Raw genomic sequence first — 21,199 nt, forward strand, 5'->3', positions numbered from 1 at the left:
TTTTTACAATTCCTCGCTAGAAATTGCGGATTTTCATGGTTGGTTGATTGGTTGGTTCACTTCTGAACGTAAAGTGCATCGGTATTTACGAAAATCCTTCGCACATCATTCTGATCCTTGCTTTTCTGAGCTTCAGCTATCGCAATCGCTTCGTGTCTCTGTATTTCGGTGGCAATGTTTTCTTTTTCTGCTCTTGACACTCTGTTAAGTATGTCTTGGTCTGTCTAGTACCTGTCACTGTTAATCGACTCCTGCTGGCGTTCTTCTCTTCTGTCATTCGTTAGCACTCATTCATCGTCATATCTTATTTGTTGAACTAACTACTAGACTAGAGTACTCAGAATCTGAGCAGTTGTACGCCAGTGAAACGTGTTGTGTATCAGTAGAGAACATTCAACGAAAGCAGGCAAGGGCGTAGTCAGCTTTTCGGTCAGAGGGGATGGGAGCGAGCAGCCTTAGGGGCTGTCCATAAACCACGTGGTCATTTTTTTGGGACTTCTCAAAGCGTGGTCATTAGTCCATACAAAATTTTTTTTTTCGTCCATACAAAATGGTCATTGGCCGAACCCCCCCCCCCGTCATGACCACGTGGTTTATGGACAGCCCCTTAGTAAATTTATACCTACTAAATGCTTTATAACTACTTAGACGCTTCACCATGAAATAGAGCATAATACCATTGTATTCTAAAAGCATTATTTCTTTCATTGGTTTTAATCACCGTTTACTTTATTTGTTGGTTTTAATTGGTTTTTCTCGGTGATGTGGAATGTCATTTCAAAAACCATTTAACGTTTCAACCTACTTTTTTATTTTTTCGGTCATCATCAGAAACTATTATAAACACATGAGAAAAAAAAATTACAAATTACAAACATATTCAAATTACAAAAATTAACACAAAACAGTTGACAAGAAACACATAACACTTACAATTCCGCCGCCCGTTCGTCTTCTACGGCGGTGTTCTTAATTCTAATTATCTAATCTATGTCACTTCTCTGTGTCGTCGTCGTTCCGTTCGGTGCTGTTCGTCTTTCAATTTATTAATCAAGTTGTTATATGTGTTAGAGAACCCATCTCCGCCCGGTCGTATCAACCATAGGAACTGCAACGTACCGTATGGCACAGTTCCTAGCAGAAATTTTGGGAAACGTCGTGGGTAAAACGCAGTACCATGTGCGCAATAGCTTCGAATTTGCAACGGAAATTTCGCACGTGAGCATCCCAGATGGTTGCATCATGTACTCGCTGGACGTAGTATCTCTCTACACCAACGTTCCTGTCGAAAAAGTTTATCAATTAGTAGAAGAAAAATGGGAAGAGATACAGGAATACACCACCATCCCATGGGACAGCTTCAAACATGCCATGAAAACTGTCCTAGAAGCATCGTTTTTCCAGTATGAGGGGAAATTCTACTGCCAAACAACGGGGGTCCCCATGGGATCCCCCCTTTCACCGGTAGTGGCGAACCTAATCATGGAGAAGGTAGAACAGGATGCCATAACAAGACTAGAGGAGAATAACATCACCCTGTCCATATACAGACGGTACGTCGACGACTGCTTCATCGTCGGGAGAAGAGAAGATGTGGAGAAAGTGGTGGAGCAGTTCAACGTCATCGACGAGAAGCTACAATTCACCGTGGAGGAAGAAATGGAAATGGGCCCATATAGCCGAGGCGGTAAACGCACGGGTATTCAGCATGACCATGCTGAGGGTGACGGGTTCGATTCCCGGTCGGTCCAGGATCTTTTCGTAAAGGAAATTTCCTTGACTTCCTTGGGCATAGAGTATCTTCGTGCCTGCCACACGATATACACATGCAAAATGGTCATTGGCAGAGGAAGCTCTCAGTTAATAACTGTGGAAGTGCTCATAGAACACTAAGCTGAGTAGCAGGCTTTGTCCCAGTGAGGACGTTACGCCAAGAAGAGAGAGAGAGAGAAGAAATGGATGAGGCACTTCGATTCCTGGATCTCACGCTCTCGCGAAGCGGTGAGAGAATTCGGAAAATTTGGTTTCCGAAGCAAAGAGATGGTCGCTACCTAGACTATAACTCGGAGAGCCCGCATACCCACAAGGTGAAAACGATGATCGCGCTCATCGATCGGGCACTCAAGCTGACGGACACCGATCGAAGGGAGGAAAGCATTGGAATGGTTAAAAAGATTCTTCGCAACAACAACTACCCGGAGGATCTCATAAAACGAACGTTGCGAGAACGACTCCATCTGCTGTACAACACGATGGAGAATGAGAGGAAAAAAGAGGAACCAAAAAAGTACGTGTCTATCCCATACATCCCGGGTCTCAGAGAAAAAGTGAGAAAAACGTTGAAGAAACACGACATCACGGCTTCTTTCAAACCTTGTGATAAGGTGAAAAACACGGTTTTCACCAAACTGAAGGATGCCATACCACCAATGAAAGAAACAAACGTGGTATATTCAATTCCTTGTGGGGCATGCGAAGCAAAGGAATACATAGGACAAACGTCGCAAACCTTAGACAAGCGCATTGCGCAACACAGAAACTCTGTACGCACCAACGCATCAGCTACGGGACTCACCCAACACGCGGTCGACAACGGTCATCGCTTCGACTTCTCCAGAACTCACATTCTGGAGAGTATCGAAAATTACGCGAGCAGACTAACAGCCGAGGTGATCCACATTAAGATAAATATTGTCAGATTTCTTGAAACGTAAACACCGCGCGGTCGTTGAAATGTTTCAAAAAGGGGCTTTGCACAAAAGTTCACGCGGTCTATCGTTTTCGAAAGGAACAGCCGCACCGTAGGAAACGCCGCAATGTTATTTCCCATAAGGATGAAGTAAACTGGGAGTGAAAACCGCGGCTGTACCTTTCAGAAGCGATAGGCCGCGTGCACTTTTGTGCAAATCCCTCAATAAAGACACGACGGTTAATTTGCAGCGTGACGTAGATGGGTTCTCTAACACATATAACAACTTGATTAATAAATTGAAAGACGAACAGCACCGAACGGAACGACGACGACACAGAGAAGTGACATAGATTAGATAATTAGAATTAAGAACACCGCCGTAGAAGACGAACGGGCGGCGGAATTGTAAGTGTTATGTGTTTCTTGTCAACTGTTTTGTGTTAATTTTTGTAATTTGAATATGTTTGTAATTTGTAATTTTTTTTCTCATGTGTTTATAACAGTTTCTGATGATGACCAAAAAAATAAAAAAGTAGGTTGAAACGTTAAATGGTTTTTTAAATGACATTTAACATCACTGAGAAAAACCAATTAAAACCAAAAAAAAAAAAAAAAAAAAAAAAAAAAAAAAAAAAAAAAAAAAAAAAAAAAAAGGATTATTTGACACTTTAGCAGTCACGATGCTATAATTGGTACAATGCGTTGAAAAAAGCTCGCCTGTTTTACACAAATCAGCGTGGTGCTGTAGCGGTGGCCAACTTCAGGAAGATTTTTTTTTTACCCGTGCATCATTTGTTCTGGAGTTCATATTTATAAAACTTTCGTAGCTATGACTTAAGTGCAAAGATATCCGTGTGGCCAAATTATGAGTATTGTGTTGCTCTTTGCTGTACATGCATCGCTCCTGTAAGGGGTGAGTATGGCAGCATAATCGATCGCGTTCGCTATAGTCTCACGTGAAAATCAAAACAATAAGTTGAGTATTGTGTTGTTCTTTGCAGAGAAGAACATTAATCAAGACAATTAGATGATCGGCATTGAACCACAAAAATCACACAACAATTGGTGAGATCTTTCCAATGTTATTTATTTATAAATAATTCTACTTCAGTATATATTTGCTATATAACTGCATATAAGTTGAAAATTCGCTATTTTCAACATCCTTTCATGTATTGAACGCTGCTTCAGTTCTGGGCTCTTTCTAAGTTGATGAAAGGATTTATAAATGCTTGCAAGGACTTGGCCAGGTGTGTGGAGCTGAGTGAATCTATGACATTGTAGATAGTAGCGACATCAGCAATGTCAATGAATATTCAACTTTGCAACTCCATCCAAGATTTGTGCAAGTATTCATGCTATGCTATGCTAGATATCCGTGTGGCCAAATTATGATTTTTAATAAACTCAACGTACATATGTACAGATGCATGTATTATTATGTAGTAAAATTGCGAAAAAAAATCCACAGCTCAGCTGAGATTTGAACTCACGACCTTCATACGTTAGACAAGTGCTTTTCCAACTATGCTACCGAGCCAATTAAGGAGAAACTTCAGAGAATACAAACATGGCTGCCACAATGGCCGACTTCGCCCCCTACTCACGTTTTCAAGAGCACCAATCTTGAAAATTCATGAACAAATGCTTTCGATTAGGAAAAGCTGCCTCTTTTTGCAAGTGAGCAAAGCCAGGATAAACAAGTACGGCTTGGTTCGATGCTTCATTCGTCAGATTTGTGCTTCTAAAGTTTGTATGCAAAATTGCAATGGGATTTCTTGATGTTTCACCTTAATGACACGGCACTTTTTCGCAATTTTACTAATAATATATGCATCTGTACATATGTACGTTGAGTTTATTGAAAATCATTAATATTCGTAACTAGATTTTCTTGCAAATCAGGAACTCTTTTAAATACTAACCCTGAATTTTCCATCAACATTTGAATCGTAATGGGAACCGGTCTGAAGGTTTTTTTTGGAAATGACAACCTACCCAAGTAACCAAAAGTTCAAATAAGAGGGTACTTTATAAGCTTAACAGCTTGTTCGAGGTTGCTCATTAGCCTTCTAAGCAGCTTCATTTTTAAGTAACTTAGAAACTTGAATGTTCACATAAGGTAGCTGGATAGCCTTCTAAGCTGAGAGAGAGGAGACAGCTGGCTTCTATTGCGTTCAACTTAATGTCAAGGAGGACCTGTCACAAACTATCACCGCAAACCGAGCTGAAAACTTCACATTGATGGTGTGAAGTGGCCAAATATTTAAGAGATCTTATTAAAATTTCGCTCCGTTCGTTGTAATTAAAAAGATAAAATTATGATGGTCAGTTCCCCTCTACCAGCGTTTCGAATTCATTTATTTTCGATGCTCTCTCGCAGTGAACTCAATATGCAAGCCATTTTTGACCAATAGCATTTTTTCAAACCATTGTGCAGGGAACAAAATTGCAAAAGTAAATAAGAAGAAGAAATGTAAACATTGTGGTTGTCAGTAAACTGTCTCCTCTCTCTCAGCTTCTAGGCAGCGTCTGACAGAACTTTGACAAAATTCATGCAGAAACAAAAATGTATTTTTCAGAAACACAACCTTGTGTGTGGCGTGTGATTCATGTTTGAAATTGCTTCTGATAATTATTTTCCATATTCGTCGCTCCTATGTAGATTTGAACTGGATACTCCTGCGTGATAACCTGATCACTTACCGCTGCGCTGCTGAAGACACTTGACAGAGCTAATTTTACTACTGTACTAGTGTGCAAAACTAGTGGCCGACAGATAATCGATTCAAGTCAGACTTCACCCGCTTCTCACTCAACTCTAACTGTAGTATCGTTGTAGAGCGTAGGGCTCTCACGCAGCAACTCTCAGTTTGAAGCTGGTGGGCGGCTTTTTTTTTTTGTTTTAGCATATTATTTATTGATTTAATAAATACAAATTTGTATTTATTTTGTGTATGCCTAAACAGTGGTTTCCTGCACAAAAAAGTGACATAAATTCTTCCTTGAAACACAATGCTACTGAACTGAACTTCTATGAACTTCAAAGTTCCGAGAAAGTTCCAAGTAGTATCTTAAGCAGCTTTAAAGCTGCTTAGGAGGCTAACAATGAGCCTTGCCGGAACTTGTGACTGAAGTTCCAGCAAGACTCATCGTTAGCCTCTTAAGCAGCTAGAAAGTTCCATTCGGAACTTTTTCCGAACTTCGCGGAACTTGAAAGTGCATTTTGTCATGGAAACCGGAACTTTTGTTTACTTGGGTAATGTATTCCATGACTAACTGAAGTTCTTTCAGTATTTAATCATCCAGCTGCTATGCTAATAAGCAATCTTGGAATGTCCTGGATCTCTATTCCTCTAAGAAGAAGCCTTCAGTTGTATTGTTCCGAGTACATCTTTACCCGAATTTTCTAAGAGACATTTTTATACTGTCATATTCTACATATACTCATTTTAGAGCATAATTCTTTGGAAATGTCACTTGACGTATTTCTGGAAAGATCCTCAGACAAAAAATCTTGAAGGTATTTTCGTTAAAGTCGTAAAACTAAAAAGAAATATCTGAGGGAATTTAAGAAGGAATTCCTAGCTGAATTCCTGGTCCATTTTCTCGGAAAATTCTGGGAGGTAACCCAGAGAGAATTCCGAAAGAGTCTTCTCTGGGTGAATTGCATAAAGAAAAGAACCATACATTTTTTTTGCATGAACGAAAGACCACGAGTGGGGTGGGGGGGGGTTTTGTTTCGGAATCTCCCAAAAAATGACCACGTGGTTTATGGACAGCCGCAAAGTACTCTTTTGTTTATTGTAAGTCACAGTGACTTCTGCACAACCAAAACCTGCGCTGCCGTGACTCAGAGAAATATGTGTGTCGCTTGAAGGAATCCCTGTAGGACTTATTGTTAGAATTTCTGATGGATTATCTAAGTAACCTCTTGAAGAACCTTTTGAAGGGATTCCTGCAAAATGTGAAGTGAGAAATTTCTAGAGAAATCCTTACACAAAACCCGGAAGGAGACTCGTGGTGAAATTCTTGGAGGAATCCTACGATAAGTTCCATCATTGGAGGACACTTGAGTCATTCCCTTCACATTTTTTTGAAAGAATCACTGAAGCACATTTTAAAGAAATAACCTCAAAACATCCTAGAGGAAAAACTCATAAGGTAATTTCTGGAGGAGTTCCTGAAAAAATCTTTCGAACCTTCATGAAGGGCTTCTGAGTAAGAAAAAAAGATATTTTATTGTGTCAACATTTCATGAAGAATTTCCTGGCACCTTATCTTAACTATCTTAAAGATTTCCTATACAAATCGCTGGGGGAATACTTCGAGAAATTCTTTGAGTAATTAATAAAAAAATCTTTAGGTAATCCTGGAGAAAACCTCTGGAAAAGATGCTGGAAGGATTTTTGAAATTTCTCCCGGAACCCCTAAATAAATTTTTAAAGAGATCCCGAGAGGAATTTCTAAAGAAATTCCTGAAGTAATCTCTGGAGAAATTCTTTTGCGAATCCTTCGAGAAATTTCTGCAGGAATGCCTGGAGAAATCCCTGGAAGTGTTCCTGGAGGAATTCACGGAGAAATCGCTGGAGATATTGTTGAAAGTATACCTGCAGGAATTCCTGAAATAATCGCTGAAGAAAATTCTGGATGAATCCCTAGAGCAATCTCGGCAAGAATTCCCGAAATCCCTCAATGACGTGCTGGATGAATACCCGTAAGAATCCCTAGAAAAAAATATGAAGATTCCTGGGGGATCTCTTGGAGTATTCCTGGAATTCTTCGAGAAATCCCTAGAGGATTTACTAGAGCAATTCCATGAGGAATCTCTTAAGGCATTCTGGACGGAATTCCGGGGGGAATTTTTGGATAAAATTTTTTAAAATATCCCTTGAGAAATTCCTGGAGGAATTCCCAGAATAATTCTTGGAGCAATCCTTGGAAAAAATTTTAGAGGAAGTCCAGGAGATATCCTCGGACTAATTCTTGTGGGAATCTGTAGAAATTTGTGGAGAAATCCCAGCAGGATATCCTGGAGGAATCTCTGGATGAATTATTGGAAGAGTTTCTGGAAAAATGTCTGGAGGAATTTCCAGGGAAAATCCTTGTAAAATTTCTGGAAGTATCTCTTAAGCAATTCCAGGAGGAATTTTTAAATGAATTCCTGGTGGAATGGCTAGCAGAAATTGTGGTGAATGTCTGAAAAAAATGTCGAAGAAATGCCTGGAGGAATTTCAGGAGGATTCTCTGGAGTAGATTTTTTAAGAGGAATCCCTGGAGAAATTGTTGTGGAATCTCTACGAAATTCTCGAGAGATTTGTTCAGCAATTCTGAACGAATGACTAAAGGAGTTCCTGGAGAAATGCTTAGAGGAATTCCTGGAGTAATCCCTGCAGGTGCCTCTACAGAAATCCCTTCAAGAATCCCTAGAGAAATCCCTGAGGAGAAACTCATGGATAAATTTCTAGAGGAATCCCTGGAAAAATTCCTGGACGAATTTCTGAAGGAATCTTTGGAGGAATTCCTAGAAGAATGCCAGAAGTAATTTTTGGGGGACTGCCTGAAGGAATTCTGGAAGGAATGCATGGATAATTCCTGGAGAAATCCCTGGAGAAATTGCTATAGAAATTCCTTAATAAATTACTGTAGGAATTTTTAAAGGTATTCCTAAATAAATTCCTGAAATAATTCCTGAAGGAATTCTAGCTGTAACACAAAATCCTCCAGAGATGCCTTCATACATTCTGGAGGAATGCCTGAAGGAATCCTGGATAAATATTTTGAGGAATTCCTGCAGGTGTTCCTAGAGAACTCCCTTGAAGAATTTCTGGAGAAATCTCTGGAGGAATTCAAAACAGAAGTTCGTGAGTGGAAGTGGGGCGTGCAGAGGGGGAAACTAAAACCGTAAACAAGCGATATATTGAAACCCAGCAGGACATCGCTCAAGGAACTCAAGGAAGTCGACCACCCAGGATGAAAATCTTTCATTTCAACCCACTACTATACCCTGGGTGCTTATGGCTGAAACTGGTCATCGGGGAAACACTCGTTGTTTATAAAGAGAGATTACCTTTATACCTCCACAGATGAATACATCAGCACTCAGCATACACAAAATATTGACAATCTTTGTTTTCAAACATTCAGAGCGACATAATAACATGTTTGTTGGCGAAGGGAATCCCTAGAATATAAATATTAATGAACCATTTACAAAACAAACCGTAAACACATCACCTAGGTCACGAGCATAAATTATCTTTAATTCATTGTTCACTTCCCAATCTTCTCCACCTTCACCCACAATCCCCCCACCGCAGTCAACATAACGTGCTTGGTGGAAAACTTTGGCGGGACCTGCAGTCGAGCAGCTTTCGCGAACTTGAAATTCATCAGCAGTGTTGCCAGACCAGTTTTCGTTTCCATCATGCCGAATCGTGTGGCGATGCAGGTACGGGGACCTTCGCCGAATGGCATGTACGTGAATGGTTTCCTTTTGGCGCATTGTTCCGGGGTGAACCGATCGGGGTCGTACAATTCCGGGTTCGGGAAGAACTCCGGATCGTGATGGATGGCGTATACTGGAACCCAAACGTTCATTCCTTTGGGAAGCGTTACGTTCGAGTTGGGGACAGTGTAGTCTTGGGTGACGCTTCGGAACAGATTGGCGATGGGCGGATATTTCCTCAAAGCCTCTGAAAAAAGACAAGAACCATGACTGCTGGTAACGGATCCTCGTGTTACAAAAACTTACCGAAAATACACTGTTCCAAATAAGGCATGTCCATCAGCGCTTCGTAGTTCAAACCACCGTGCTTGGCCACCGCCCTTTGAACACATTCCCTAGCTCTTTCCTGAATTTCCTCGTTCAAGGCCAGCTCATACAAGCAAAAACACATATTTGTACTAGAAGTCTCGTATCCTCCCAGGAAGAACACGTACGCTTGAGCAACCACCTCGTCCAACGTCAGTGTACCCAACTTCTCATCCGAACCTTCAAGCTCACCTTTCTCCTTCAGCTGCATCAACAAGTTCATGAAATCGTTCCGCTGGACACCACTATTCTGACGGAAAGCAATGGTTTCCCGAACGACATTGTAGAAAAATTGCGACACGTCATTCGGTACTGCTTTGATGTGTAACTTCTTAGATAGTTCCTTGAAGGTTGACACGAAAAAGTACGCAATGATTCGACTCGTTGGTACCTCGAATATCTTGTTGCCCATTTTGAGAAACTCTGCTTCAGGGTTCTCCAAACTGTTACAGTCGATTCCGAAGGCACACGTTCCAATCACATCCGTGGTAAATCGAGCCAAGAAATCTCTCATTTCGATTTCGGTTTGTTCAGTGAGGCACTTTTCAACGGACGTACGGAACCGATCGGCTATTTCCAGTATCGTAGGGCACATCATTTTCATCTTTCCGGACGAGAAGGTCGGAAGCAACTTTCGTCGCAAATTGGTCCACTTGGTTCCCTCAATGTTGAACAGGTGACATGTTAAGGGATCATCTTTCTCGTTATGGTAGAGCCCTCGATCATGAAAGTATTGGAAATCCCGAACAAGAATGTTCTTGATGAAGTCAAGGTCTAGGGCCAGCACAACCGGATTGGTGAAGAAGTACATTCCGGCGAAGGGATGGGTGCCTTTTAGTTGATTGTAGAACCGAGTCATCAGTAGCGACGAATGGACACGATCTCCAACGGGTGTAATGCTTCCGAATGGGAAACGTGGTTGGATGAACGGCACACCGCGACATTTCCAATAGGAATACTTTCGTCGAACTAGGAGTGTAAGAAGCGCTATGGCAGATAACAGAAAATAGATCCACATTGTTGCAGACAAACTCGAAGACGGTTAATGAAACACTAAAAGAGGGTGCTTCGCCTTTGAGCGTTTAAGATGTAGTATAACAGTTTATTTAAAAGAGTAGCAAAGAGAGAAGAACATTAATTCATGTTATAAAATTGTTCATTCAGATGAACTGTCTTTGATAAAAGTGTGCGAGAATAAAGCTATAGTAGTGTTAGTTATAAAAAGGTCGTTCGGAAATTGGAATCTTATTGGATTTTTTCTATTCCCAGCCAAACATCCCCAGCCGGTCCGTATATCAAATTAACTGGGTCTGTCTTGAGAGGCACGACCGACTTGGAGCACAACTGGAATCGGTAGTTCTTTAGCAGCATGGCAATACCCATCCTCGTTTGCAACAGGCCAAACCGCATGCCGATACAAATCCTGGGTCCTTCACCGAATGGAAGATGGCAAAAGTTGTGTCGTTTGTCTTTCTCCTCTTCGAAGAATCTCTCTGGACGGAATTCCATCGGTTCGGGGAAAAACTCAGCGTCACGCTGGAAGGCCAGGCTAGGAATTACAACACCCACACCCTCCGGAAGGACAGATCCATTAGGAAGTTTGTAAGGCTTCGTGGTAATACGATGAATCGTTGCCACCGGTGGATAGATTCTCAATGTTTCTGCAACGAATTAAACGTTAACTTATCTTGATGAGGTATAAAGTGATTCTATATTACCTTGAATGATGCAGTCTATATACGTCATCTCCATCAACGCTTCATATGTTAGTTTACCGTCATGTCTATCCAGGACATCGGTAACACACTTCCTTCCTTTGTCTTGCACTTCTTGGTTGGACGCCAATAAATGAAGTGCAAATGTCATGGTAGTAGCAGATGTCTCAAATCCGGCAAAGAAAAAGACAAACGCCTGAGCTGCGATTTCCTCAAAGGTGAGCTTCTCCAGTCGACTGCCCTGAAGCTCTTCAACAACTTCACCATCGTCTTCCATGTATCCTTTATTCTTCAACTCTATCAGCAGCTGCATAAAATCCTTCCTCTCAACATTGTTCTCCTCCCGGTACCGAATAGTATCTCTCACAACCTCGAAGAAAAAATCCGAAACGTCTTCATCGTTGAACCGTATTCCCAACCAGCGGGCCTGCTTCCGGAAGAGCATAGCAAAGAAGATCTTTAACGCTTTTAACTTTGGAAAATTGATCATTCTTTTGCCCATCTGTCGAAACTTGGACTCCGGATTCTCTAGACTGTTGCAATCGATTCCAAACGCACACGATCCAATGATGTCGGTTGTGAACCTTGCCAGCAGATCCTTAACTTCCACTTCATCCTTTTGCATCGTGTAATCCTGCAAATATCGATCGAACTGCTCTCCCACCGCCAAAATCGTGTGGAACATCGCCTTCAATTTCCCTGTTGTAAACGTCGGAGTTAACTTCGCTCTCAGCTTCCTCCACCTGTGTCCCTCCATGAAGAACAAGTTCGCCGACAATGGATCGTCCTTCTCGTTACTGTAAACTCCTCGATCCAAGAAGTAATTAAAATCCTTTACCAGAACCGTTTTGGCAAACTCCGGCGACAGCACCACCAGAACCGGATCCCTAAAGAAATATATCCCAGCATAGTCACCAAAATGCTTCAGCTCCCGGTACAAGTTATCCATAATGTGTGCAAAATGGATCGTTGACTTCATTATATCTCCGGCATTACCCACCGGAAAGCGGGGTTCCAGATGGGGAACATTGTGCTCCTTCCAGAAGCGATACCTCACCCGGAAATGTGTGTAGATCCATTTACAGAAAAGTGCCACCGCGGCCAGAAGCAGCAGTATGAAGTTCATCCCGCTGTAAACCTAAACACTATTAACACTGAACTTTGGTAACTTAGGTGTTTGACTAGAAAGGAGGTCCTCCAATCGTTTTCTTATCACATTGTTCGAGTTATCTTTGCCAAATGAGCGATGTAGCCGAGATGGATTTCGATTATCTACTGCTGCCGCAGCTGTTCGCGGTGAAACAGTCGAATCATGCAATGTAAACAATAATTGCTTTGAGGTGAATATTGTGGTGAAGAAACAGAAAGAGGTGAAAAATGGAAACGCCGCTGCTGCCACCTGGTTAGCGATAGCTTAGTCTCAAGGACGAGGGGTTTTCCAATTTGTCAAATGGGAACGGTGTGATATTTTTTTTTCGTTTTTTTGGCAAATAATTTATTACCCACGTTTTGTTTTCCGGTATTTCAAGAACAATATTTTTATTGTACTCAAACTGATTATGCGTTACATTCCGGATTCAATTTCTTCGGCAATACATACTGTGAAAATAAATAAAAAAAAAGTTATCAATTCTATGGCCAATTCTATGGTCAAATATTTGACATGGAATGAACTCAAGAAACAACATCAGTTTGACACTAATGAAAATTCGATCGAGTCAAACAAGATGTTTGAGCAGTGGTTTCTTTCTGGACAAATATTTGACCCTGTGAACTAACAGCTTATCAGACGTTATCTAAAAAAATAATCGGAGGATTTTTATCTAGAATTCTTAAGTTTTCGGAATCCTAAATAGAAAGGGTTTCAGGGTGTTGCAGAGGCGTGTAAAATGAGATCTCGGTGGAATGTTTCTATTGAGGTACAAACCCACTGCGACCATTAGTCTATGGTGGGTGTAGGGGATTTAAGAGTGCTTCAAGTTGCTTCAAGGAGTTTATGTGAATTTCGGGGGCATTCCAGGGTTTCAGAGACGTTTCAAAGGGTTGCATGGAGGTTACAGCAAAGTTAAGGAGCTTCAAGGGAATTGAGATTCGTTTTAAGCGGTTTCAGGAGGCGTTTTGAAGGGATTCATGGTCGCTCCTAAAACCCCCCAAATATTTCTGAAATCACTTCTCTAACGTCTCTTCCGGAACCTCATGAAAATCCCCTGAATTTCGCTGAAGCGTCTTTAAAATTGCCTGAACTTTCTTGAAAGCCCCTGTAATGCCACTGAAACCCTTGAAACCCCAGAAACTTTGTTGAAACACCTAAATCGTATTCAAAAACACCATGAGAAACCCCTGACATCCTCTAAAACGCATATGAACCTTTCTGAACCCTCTGAATCACCACTGAAATCCCAAGAAACGCTTCTAAAACTCAAATAAACGGGCTGAAACCTTACTAAAGACCATTCTGCACCCTTTGAAACGCCTTGAATCGTCCCCTTATTCCTGGAAACGTTCTAATACCTTGAAACTCCCCTTCTTCTTCTTCTTCTTCTTCTTCTTTTTATTGGCATAACGTTCCCACTGTGACAAAACCAGCTCCTGTAAGCTAAGAAGTAAGTTTCGTCATAGTGTTCTATGAGCACTTCTTCAGTTATTAACGAGAGCTGATCCACTATTGAGTCGTTGGGGTTCACTATTAGGCTGATCGTTCTCTTACCATGTTTAATCGATAACAATCGTTAATTCCATTTGGGGTTCCTCAGACATGTTTTCAGTTGCAAATTTGCTGAATTTCCAGCCCAATTTTATCACTTGAAACTGGTGTCTATGAACTTGAACCATGATCTCTTGATGGAAGTTCACTGGTAGAAACAGATTTGAGCAGGAAATTTGAGAATATTTGGTCTATTGGTTATGACTCCACTATTGGCTAAAATATGTTACAAATAAAAAAAAATATAATAATCAATGGCCCACGTTGGGTGCCAAATTACGGACAAACAATGATGGAACCCTATAAATGCTCTATTTTATTTTTCATTACGAAAAATAAATAGAACATTTCAAATGCACATTAAAATATAACTCACGAATTTACATTTACAACACAAAACATAAAAGTGGCCAGTTATCCTCAAAGGAATAACAATTTACGATCACAGGATGACGAGGTTTCATTTATTGGTTTTGGTCCATCAGTCAATCCTGGAACAGTGTTTTGTTTGGCTGATTCCATTTGTTTATTCTGTTTTCATAGCTTATTTGTGTCTAGGAAAACTAATCCTAATTGGCCATCCCGAATCGGCTGCATGTTGATGTCCCTGCTAGGGAGCGGTTTGCCTGTCTTGCAGTAATTTGTCGCCAGAAATGACCTTAATGTATGCAATCACTCCGGTTGCTAGGGCTATATTTCTCCTGAGTGATGGAAGAACCCTACAGATGCACATTAAAATAAGTAGAATAATCACAAGCTAAAATCGAACATGTAGCAGAAAAATAAAACTGGTAACAAATACCCTTGTCTATTCCCGAGAAAGTCATTACGTAGAGTTCCTCCACCGAACGGGAATGGGAACCATCACCCTCAGCATGATCATGCTGAATACCCACGAATTTTATGGCGTGGTTTTATGAGACCTGAACTCCTTGAAATATGCTTGAAAGACTTCATAAAGTGACCTTAAACCCTCTTGAAACCCCCTTGCCCTGTAAATCCCATGAAACCTACCCAAACCCTTTCGAATACTTCTGAAATCCCCCTGGAGCAGTGCTGTAATGGTGAAATCAGAGCTGGTTATTCAAAATTAACAATTTTCTGCGCCCCATATACTGGTACGCCTGCATGTGGATTTCCTTCTATATTACTTTCGTTTATCAGGAATTTGAAGGGTTTACGAGAATGATTTGGGCAACAATACCTCCAAAAATTCTTCAAGGTATTCCTTTAGACAGCATTTATGTCCATGTTGTTATTTGAATTTTTTCCAGAGATTCTTTCAAGAACTTCTCCTAAAATTTCCTTTGGGTCGTCTTCGGAAGTTTCTTCAGAAAATTCTCTAAAGGTACATCTTAATCTTGAATTTAGTCCTCGGGATTCTTCAGAATTTTCCCACAGTACAGTAGTTTATGCATGTATTCCTCCATGCACTTATTAAAACATTGCTGAAGGAAATCATCCAGAAATTATTCTTTGAGGTTCCTCAAGAATTTCATCCACAAATTTCTCAATAAACTTTTCAGGCATTTCCACGGATGTTTCTCCAAACAAGCATCCAAAGATATCATCAAAAGATTTTATTTCAGAACAAATTCTTTCAGAGATTTCAAACTACCTAGGCAGATAATTTTATTGCCCTTTACCGGCTATACCAGTCGGCTGGTATGTCTATAATAATTTCTGGAAAGCTTTCCGTTTATTAAAGGAAACTCCTAGAGGTAGTTTGAAATAGACGAAAAAGCTTAAATTTTTGTTTCGAAGACACAGTGTTTGCTGTTTAATTGACAAATTGAGAGATAAATTTGTGAAGAAAACACCACTTGTTTGGGATTCGAACCCACGACTCCGTATCGCTAGTCCGGCGCTTTAACCAACTAAGCCACAGAACAAGTAACAATTCTGTGTAATAGAAAGTCAAACTGGATTCCAAGCGCCACGCTAACCGGGTCCGTCTTTCACAACTTTATCTCTCTTTCAGCTTATATGTCAGTCTCCCACACTCTCGCGGTTGCGCCTTCGAAATGTTGAGCGCGAGCGAATTGTTTATGCGGAGTCCTGGGTTTGAATCCCACCAAAACAAGTGGTAAATTTTTCACAAGTTTATCTCTAAATTTGTCAATTAAACACTCCCTGTTTTTTCGGAAATAATGTTTGAGTTTTTTCGTCTATTTCAAACCACCTCTAGTTTCCTTTAATAAACGGAAAACTTTCCAAGAACTCTTTCAGAAAATATTATAGTAATTTCTCCGGAGGTTGCTTCAGGTACAATTCAGGCATTTATTGAGAAATTTAATTCTCGAAAGATTTTTCTGGTAGTTCCCTTAGTGGTTTCTCATGAAGTTCGTCCTGAATTCGTCCATGGATTGCTTAGGATTTATTAAGAAACTTTTCCGGTGATGCTTCAGGAATTTTGCAAAAGAGCAACTCCAGAAGAAATTACTCCAGAATATATTCCATTGAAATTCTTCCAAAAGTTCCTTAAAAAATAATTCCCGTAGGATTGTTTTGATTCTGCTGCACAATTTCCTTCCAAAATTGCTCCAGGTAGTACTTTAGAGATTTTTGTGTATTGGTTCCTACAGATATTGTATAAGACAGTGCTTCCCAAACTGTGCGCCGCGGCGCCCTGGTGCGCCGCGAACCTTTCCTAGGTGCGCCGCAGGATTTTGAGCTGTGACGAAACAAACAAAAACAAACTCTTTATTTGTATTGCGGAACACCTTTAATTTTGTTTTGTTTAGTAAAACTAGCGTCCCTTCATATTTTTTTTAAAACTTTTTCTGAGTCTTCAATTGTTCCATAGGATTTCTGGTATCCTTTTTAAACATATCAATTGACACCAAATTTTAAAATGTTTATATTTTATGTTATTAATATTGCTTTTGGCCCTTATAAGCTTCAGTTTAGCTTTTGATTTAATTATAACTTGTCCATAGTTTTTATTTCAAGAACCTTATTTGCGTTCTTTTCAGAATAATTACAAGGTCATCGGGGCAGCTAACGGCATGCAGGTTTGCCGTTGTGACATTGTGAAGAGCTAGCTTTAACCTTTTTGAATCGGACTGTTTCATCAGTTTCATCTGCTGCAACCCACTGACATTGAATAAGTTTCCCATGCTCGGTTTCATCACTGAGGTTATATATGGCCACTCCAGCCTCAAAGGGTTAAGTTAAGTCGAAATTTATTAAAATAACAAGTTCAATCAAAGCCCACCTGACAGGCTCTTTACAATCTCTTCATGTGCCGAAATTTTCCAAAATAAATAAGGGGATTAATTAAACAGCGTAAGCTGATTAAACTGATTAAACGTCGTGATCACCAAGTAAATCTTTGATTATTTCATTTGCAATTTCATGAAACATTTCAAATAATCAGAAAATCATGGCTTACGTAGCAATTTAAACTGTTTAGTGAGTCCCCTTCATGAAAGTGTTTGAAAGTGTTGCTTTGCAATTTCCGTAAAAAAATTAAACTTTGGTCAAGTTCTGTGAAGTCATTTCATTTCAATTTCATTTCAAAATTTTTGGCTGAATTAATAAAAAGCAGCAGTTTGTTTTACCTGAACATCTGAATTTTTTGCTCTTTTATAATGACATCAACATGATTTTTGAAATCTTACAAACATATTCAAATTATCTTTGAGAAATTTATTAAAAAAAATGTTTTCCAAATTTTCTCTGAATTCTAAGAAAACATGATATAAGAAGTGTTTCAAGATTTTGCCTTTGACATGCTGTTTATAATTAAAAAAAAAATACCTTTTTAAAACCATTAGTGCGCCGCGACTTTTTTGGAAATTTCAAAGGGCGCCGCGATAGCAAAAAGTTTGGGAACTTCTGAAGATTTTTTTCTAAGAATTCCTTTAGCGGGATCTCTAAGAATTCTTCCAAGGACTCCCAAAAAAAATCCCAGGAATACCAAAGTCTTTTTTAACGAGATTTCCACCAGTACATTTGTCTCCAAGTTCTGCAGTGATTTCTGCAGACATTGAAGAGATCCGTACTGAAGTTTCTTTACGGATTTCATCAGGAAACTCACCAGAGAATTTTTAAGCAATTCATCTATTCTTTTTCTTCCAAAAGTTTATCATGATTTTCCCTGCGAATGAAGAAAGTATTTAATGGGGTTTCTCCAAGTAATCTTGCAGACATCCATTCAGGAATTCATCCAGAGATGACCTCTGAAACTGCTCCAAGAATTTTTGTCCTTGGATTCCTCCAGAAAACCATTACGAATTTCTTCTACGAATCTCTTTTAAAAAATCCTCTTGGGATTTGTTTGAAAATTCATCAGGTATTCTTTCAATAACTCTTTCAGTAGATAATAATTTTAGTATTTTTCTGCAATTACAGAAGTAACTTCCGAAAAAGTCACGGAGGAATATCTGTAACATTTCCAGCAGAAATATCTGAGGAAATTCCAGGAGATATATCTGACGCACCCGCAGGAGCAATTAAAAAAAAAACACTGTAGAAATTTCTGCGGGAACTCTTAGGAGAATTTCCGAGTGAATCTCCGAAGAATTTTCTAAGATTTTTTCTGGCATATTTTCCAGAATTTCTGAAGGAATTTAAGAAGAAATCAAAGCATGAACTACTTAAAGAATTCCTGAAGCAATCTCCAGTATGATCCTTGTAGAAATAGCATGAAGCTTGATTGAATCATCAATATCGGAAAAAAAAAATCAGTAAAATACTTGAAGGAATCTTTGGGAGAATATCGTAAGAGCTTCATGGAAGTTCTGAAAACCTTTGGAGAAATTCCTAAATTTCAAGATGTGCTTAAAGCTTGACGAAATTTGTGCACGGTCCCATACAAAATATTAGATACAGGCTATGTCCCATTAGAGTCGTGATGTTAGTAGGAAGAAGATAATCAAGAAGTGAAATTATCAGCAATTGAATTCTGCTAGCGTGAATAATCGATCAATACTACCTACCTCCGGTTTATTATCGGGGGTAAACGGTGGCAGACAAAATCGGGGAATGTTAAAATCGGGTCATGACTGTAATTCTCAGGGCCCTATATAAAACCATTCTGGTATATTTTTTAGGAAACAGTTTAAATCTTCATAGCATCGATATTATACATGTTAGTAATGTTTTGGTCAGTTTTTCACCAACACTCACACGAACAGATATAAAGATATAGATCTTTATCATTTGAACAGCATCCACCCTTTCGGACAAAACAAGTGTTTTGCATTGAGTTCATGATCTTCCACAGACAATCATTCAATATAATTATCAACCACTGGCGTCGTTTCATACACTCACATGACCAACTCTACACTAACAATACACTATAATTAAGAATCTAATTACATCTCACGGCAACCCACCGCACTTGCTTCCCTACAGCTTCTCTACCTTGAGCCAAAGTCCACCTTCCGATGTGAGCACTGGGCTGCGAGGGGAGATTTTCAACGGAACCGGAGTCTGGCTGGACAACGTGAAACTGAAATCTCTCAACAGGTACGCCAATCCAACTCGGGCTTGCATCATTCCGAAGCGCAGCCCGATGCAAATGCGAGGACCCTCACCGAATGGCAGGAAACAGTAAGGATTTCGTTTGGCCATCTCCTCCGGTGTGAACCGATCTGGATCGTACTTTTCCGGGTTGGGATAGTATTCGGCATCGTGGTGAAGCGCGTACACCGGTACAATCAGGGTGGAACCTTGCTGAAGGACTACGTTGCTGTTGGGGAGTTTGTAATCTTTTGATACTGTTCTGGTTAGATTGGATGCCGGGGGATATTTTCGCAGAGATTCTGTGGATGAAAAAAACAAAGCGATTTTGAAGTTGATATAATATTGGATTTTCAGTAATAATGATCTTACCGTTGATGCACTGATCGATGTACTGCATATCTTGCATTGCCTCGTACGTTAAGGAACCGTGCTTTTTGATTGCATCCAGCACACACTTTCGAGCTTTGTTTTGAAGGTCGGCTCTTTGAGCCAGTTCATACAAACAGTATGACATTGCAGTCGATGATGTTTCGAACCCAGCCAAGAAGAATACAAATGCCTGTGCTGCAACTTCCTCGACAGTCAGTGCCTCCGTAGGGACGTTTTTGTCGTCTCCCAATGATTCAGCGTTCTTCAGTTTCATTAAAAGGCTCATAAAATCATTTCTTTCAATTTTGTTTTCTTCACGATATTTGATCGTATCTTTTACAGCACCCATGAAGAAATCGGAAACTTCCTTATCGATCAAAGATATGTGAAGCGATCGTGCCAAGGAACGGAATTGCTGAGCGACTATTGCTTTCAGCAAACGTCCACTACCAAAAGAAAATATCTTTCTTCCCATGCGCCTGAATTGAGCATCCGGATCATGCAAGCTGTTACATTCCAGCCCGAATGCACATGTACCTATCACATCAGTTGTAAATCGTGCAAGAATCTCCTTCATCTCGATTTCAGAACTCTTCTTCACCTCACTTTCCATCAATTTTTGGAATTCGTCAGCTACTCCAACAATGGTTGGTAGCATCATCTTCATTTTTCCCGAAGTAAACGTCGGTGTCAATTTCGCTCTGAGATTTTTCCACTTTGCACCTTCCATCGAAAACAGATGACCCGACAAAGGATCGTCCTTTTCGTTATAGTAAACCGATCGATCGTGGAAGTACTGAAAATCTTTCACCAGCACAGTTTTGATCAGGTCCAAGTCCATGGCCAGCGCAACTGGGTTAATGAAGAAGAACATCCCTCCGACTGGGCCCTTTCCTTTGAGTTCCTTGTAACAGCGCTGCATCTGAGCCGACAGATGCTCCGTCCTTCCCATGCCACGAAGGTTCCCGGCCGGGAAGCTTGGTTCCACATACGGTATTCCACGTTCCTTCCAGTACGAGTACCGCCTGCGCACCCACAGAATCGCCAAGGTCAGCGCCAGCACCGTCAAGTAAACCAACATTGTCGAACAGATTGCTTGTTTTCCCGCCGCGAATGAATGCGTACTGACGAATGCCACCAAGTGGGCATCTGGTAATATATTGGCCAATCCAACCGGGAGACAATTATTTCAAACTCTAGCATGAGTGAGCGCAATGATTATCTCCCCCAAGATGGTCGTAAAATGACAAGGCAAAAGATAACTAGGTGACTAACTTTACTCAACACGCATTCTTCGGAATCTTGTTCGGAATCAAATTTAGTCGGATTGTGGTAAGCAACAAATTACAGATTTGATTGCGCTTAAGCCGTGTAAATGTTGATAAGAAAGTTATATACCTCACTGGGAAGGTAATGCCGGCAGAAACCGG

At 40.3% G+C, this 21,199-nt stretch overlaps 4 protein-coding genes across 4 annotated transcripts; 1 reads left to right on the forward strand and 3 right to left on the reverse strand.

Moving 5' to 3' along the window:
* Window positions 1-1,122: 1,122 nt before the first annotated feature.
* On the forward strand, window positions 1,123-3,037 carry LOC134286038 (uncharacterized). The gene is made up of 3 exons (XM_062847602.1): window positions 1,123-1,687; window positions 2,056-2,447; window positions 2,996-3,037. The coding sequence occupies exons 1-3, from the start codon at window positions 1,123-1,125 to the stop codon at window positions 3,035-3,037; spliced, it is 999 nt and encodes a 332-aa protein (XP_062703586.1).
* A 5,191-nt stretch (window positions 3,038-8,228) lies between these two features.
* On the reverse strand, window positions 8,229-10,539 carry LOC109421551 (probable cytochrome P450 6a14). The gene is made up of 2 exons (XM_019696071.3): window positions 9,447-10,539; window positions 8,229-9,387 (listed from the first exon to the last, which is right to left on the reverse strand). The coding sequence occupies exons 1-2, from the start codon at window positions 10,522-10,524 to the stop codon at window positions 8,966-8,968; spliced, it is 1,500 nt and encodes a 499-aa protein (XP_019551616.2). The 5' UTR covers window positions 10,525-10,539; the 3' UTR covers window positions 8,229-8,965.
* Window positions 10,540-10,565: 26 nt separating this feature from the next.
* Window positions 10,566-12,523, reverse strand: LOC109421550 (probable cytochrome P450 6a20). Its single transcript, XM_019696070.3, has 2 exons — window positions 11,225-12,523; window positions 10,566-11,167 (listed from the first exon to the last, which is right to left on the reverse strand). Exons 1-2 carry the CDS (start codon window positions 12,345-12,347, stop codon window positions 10,752-10,754), a joined length of 1,539 nt encoding a protein of 512 aa, XP_019551615.2. The 5' UTR covers window positions 12,348-12,523; the 3' UTR covers window positions 10,566-10,751.
* A 6,615-nt stretch (window positions 12,524-19,138) lies between these two features.
* Window positions 19,139-20,969, reverse strand: LOC109409164 (probable cytochrome P450 6a14). The gene is made up of 2 exons (XM_019682582.3): window positions 19,770-20,969; window positions 19,139-19,699 (listed from the first exon to the last, which is right to left on the reverse strand). Exons 1-2 carry the CDS (start codon window positions 20,848-20,850, stop codon window positions 19,284-19,286), a joined length of 1,497 nt encoding a protein of 498 aa, XP_019538127.2. The 5' UTR covers window positions 20,851-20,969; the 3' UTR covers window positions 19,139-19,283.
* Window positions 20,970-21,199: the final 230 nt, after the last annotated feature.

Source organism: Aedes albopictus, chromosome 2 (genome assembly GCF_035046485.1).
Source record: "Aedes albopictus strain Foshan chromosome 2, AalbF5, whole genome shotgun sequence".
NCBI lineage: Eukaryota > Metazoa > Arthropoda > Insecta > Diptera > Culicidae > Aedes > Aedes albopictus.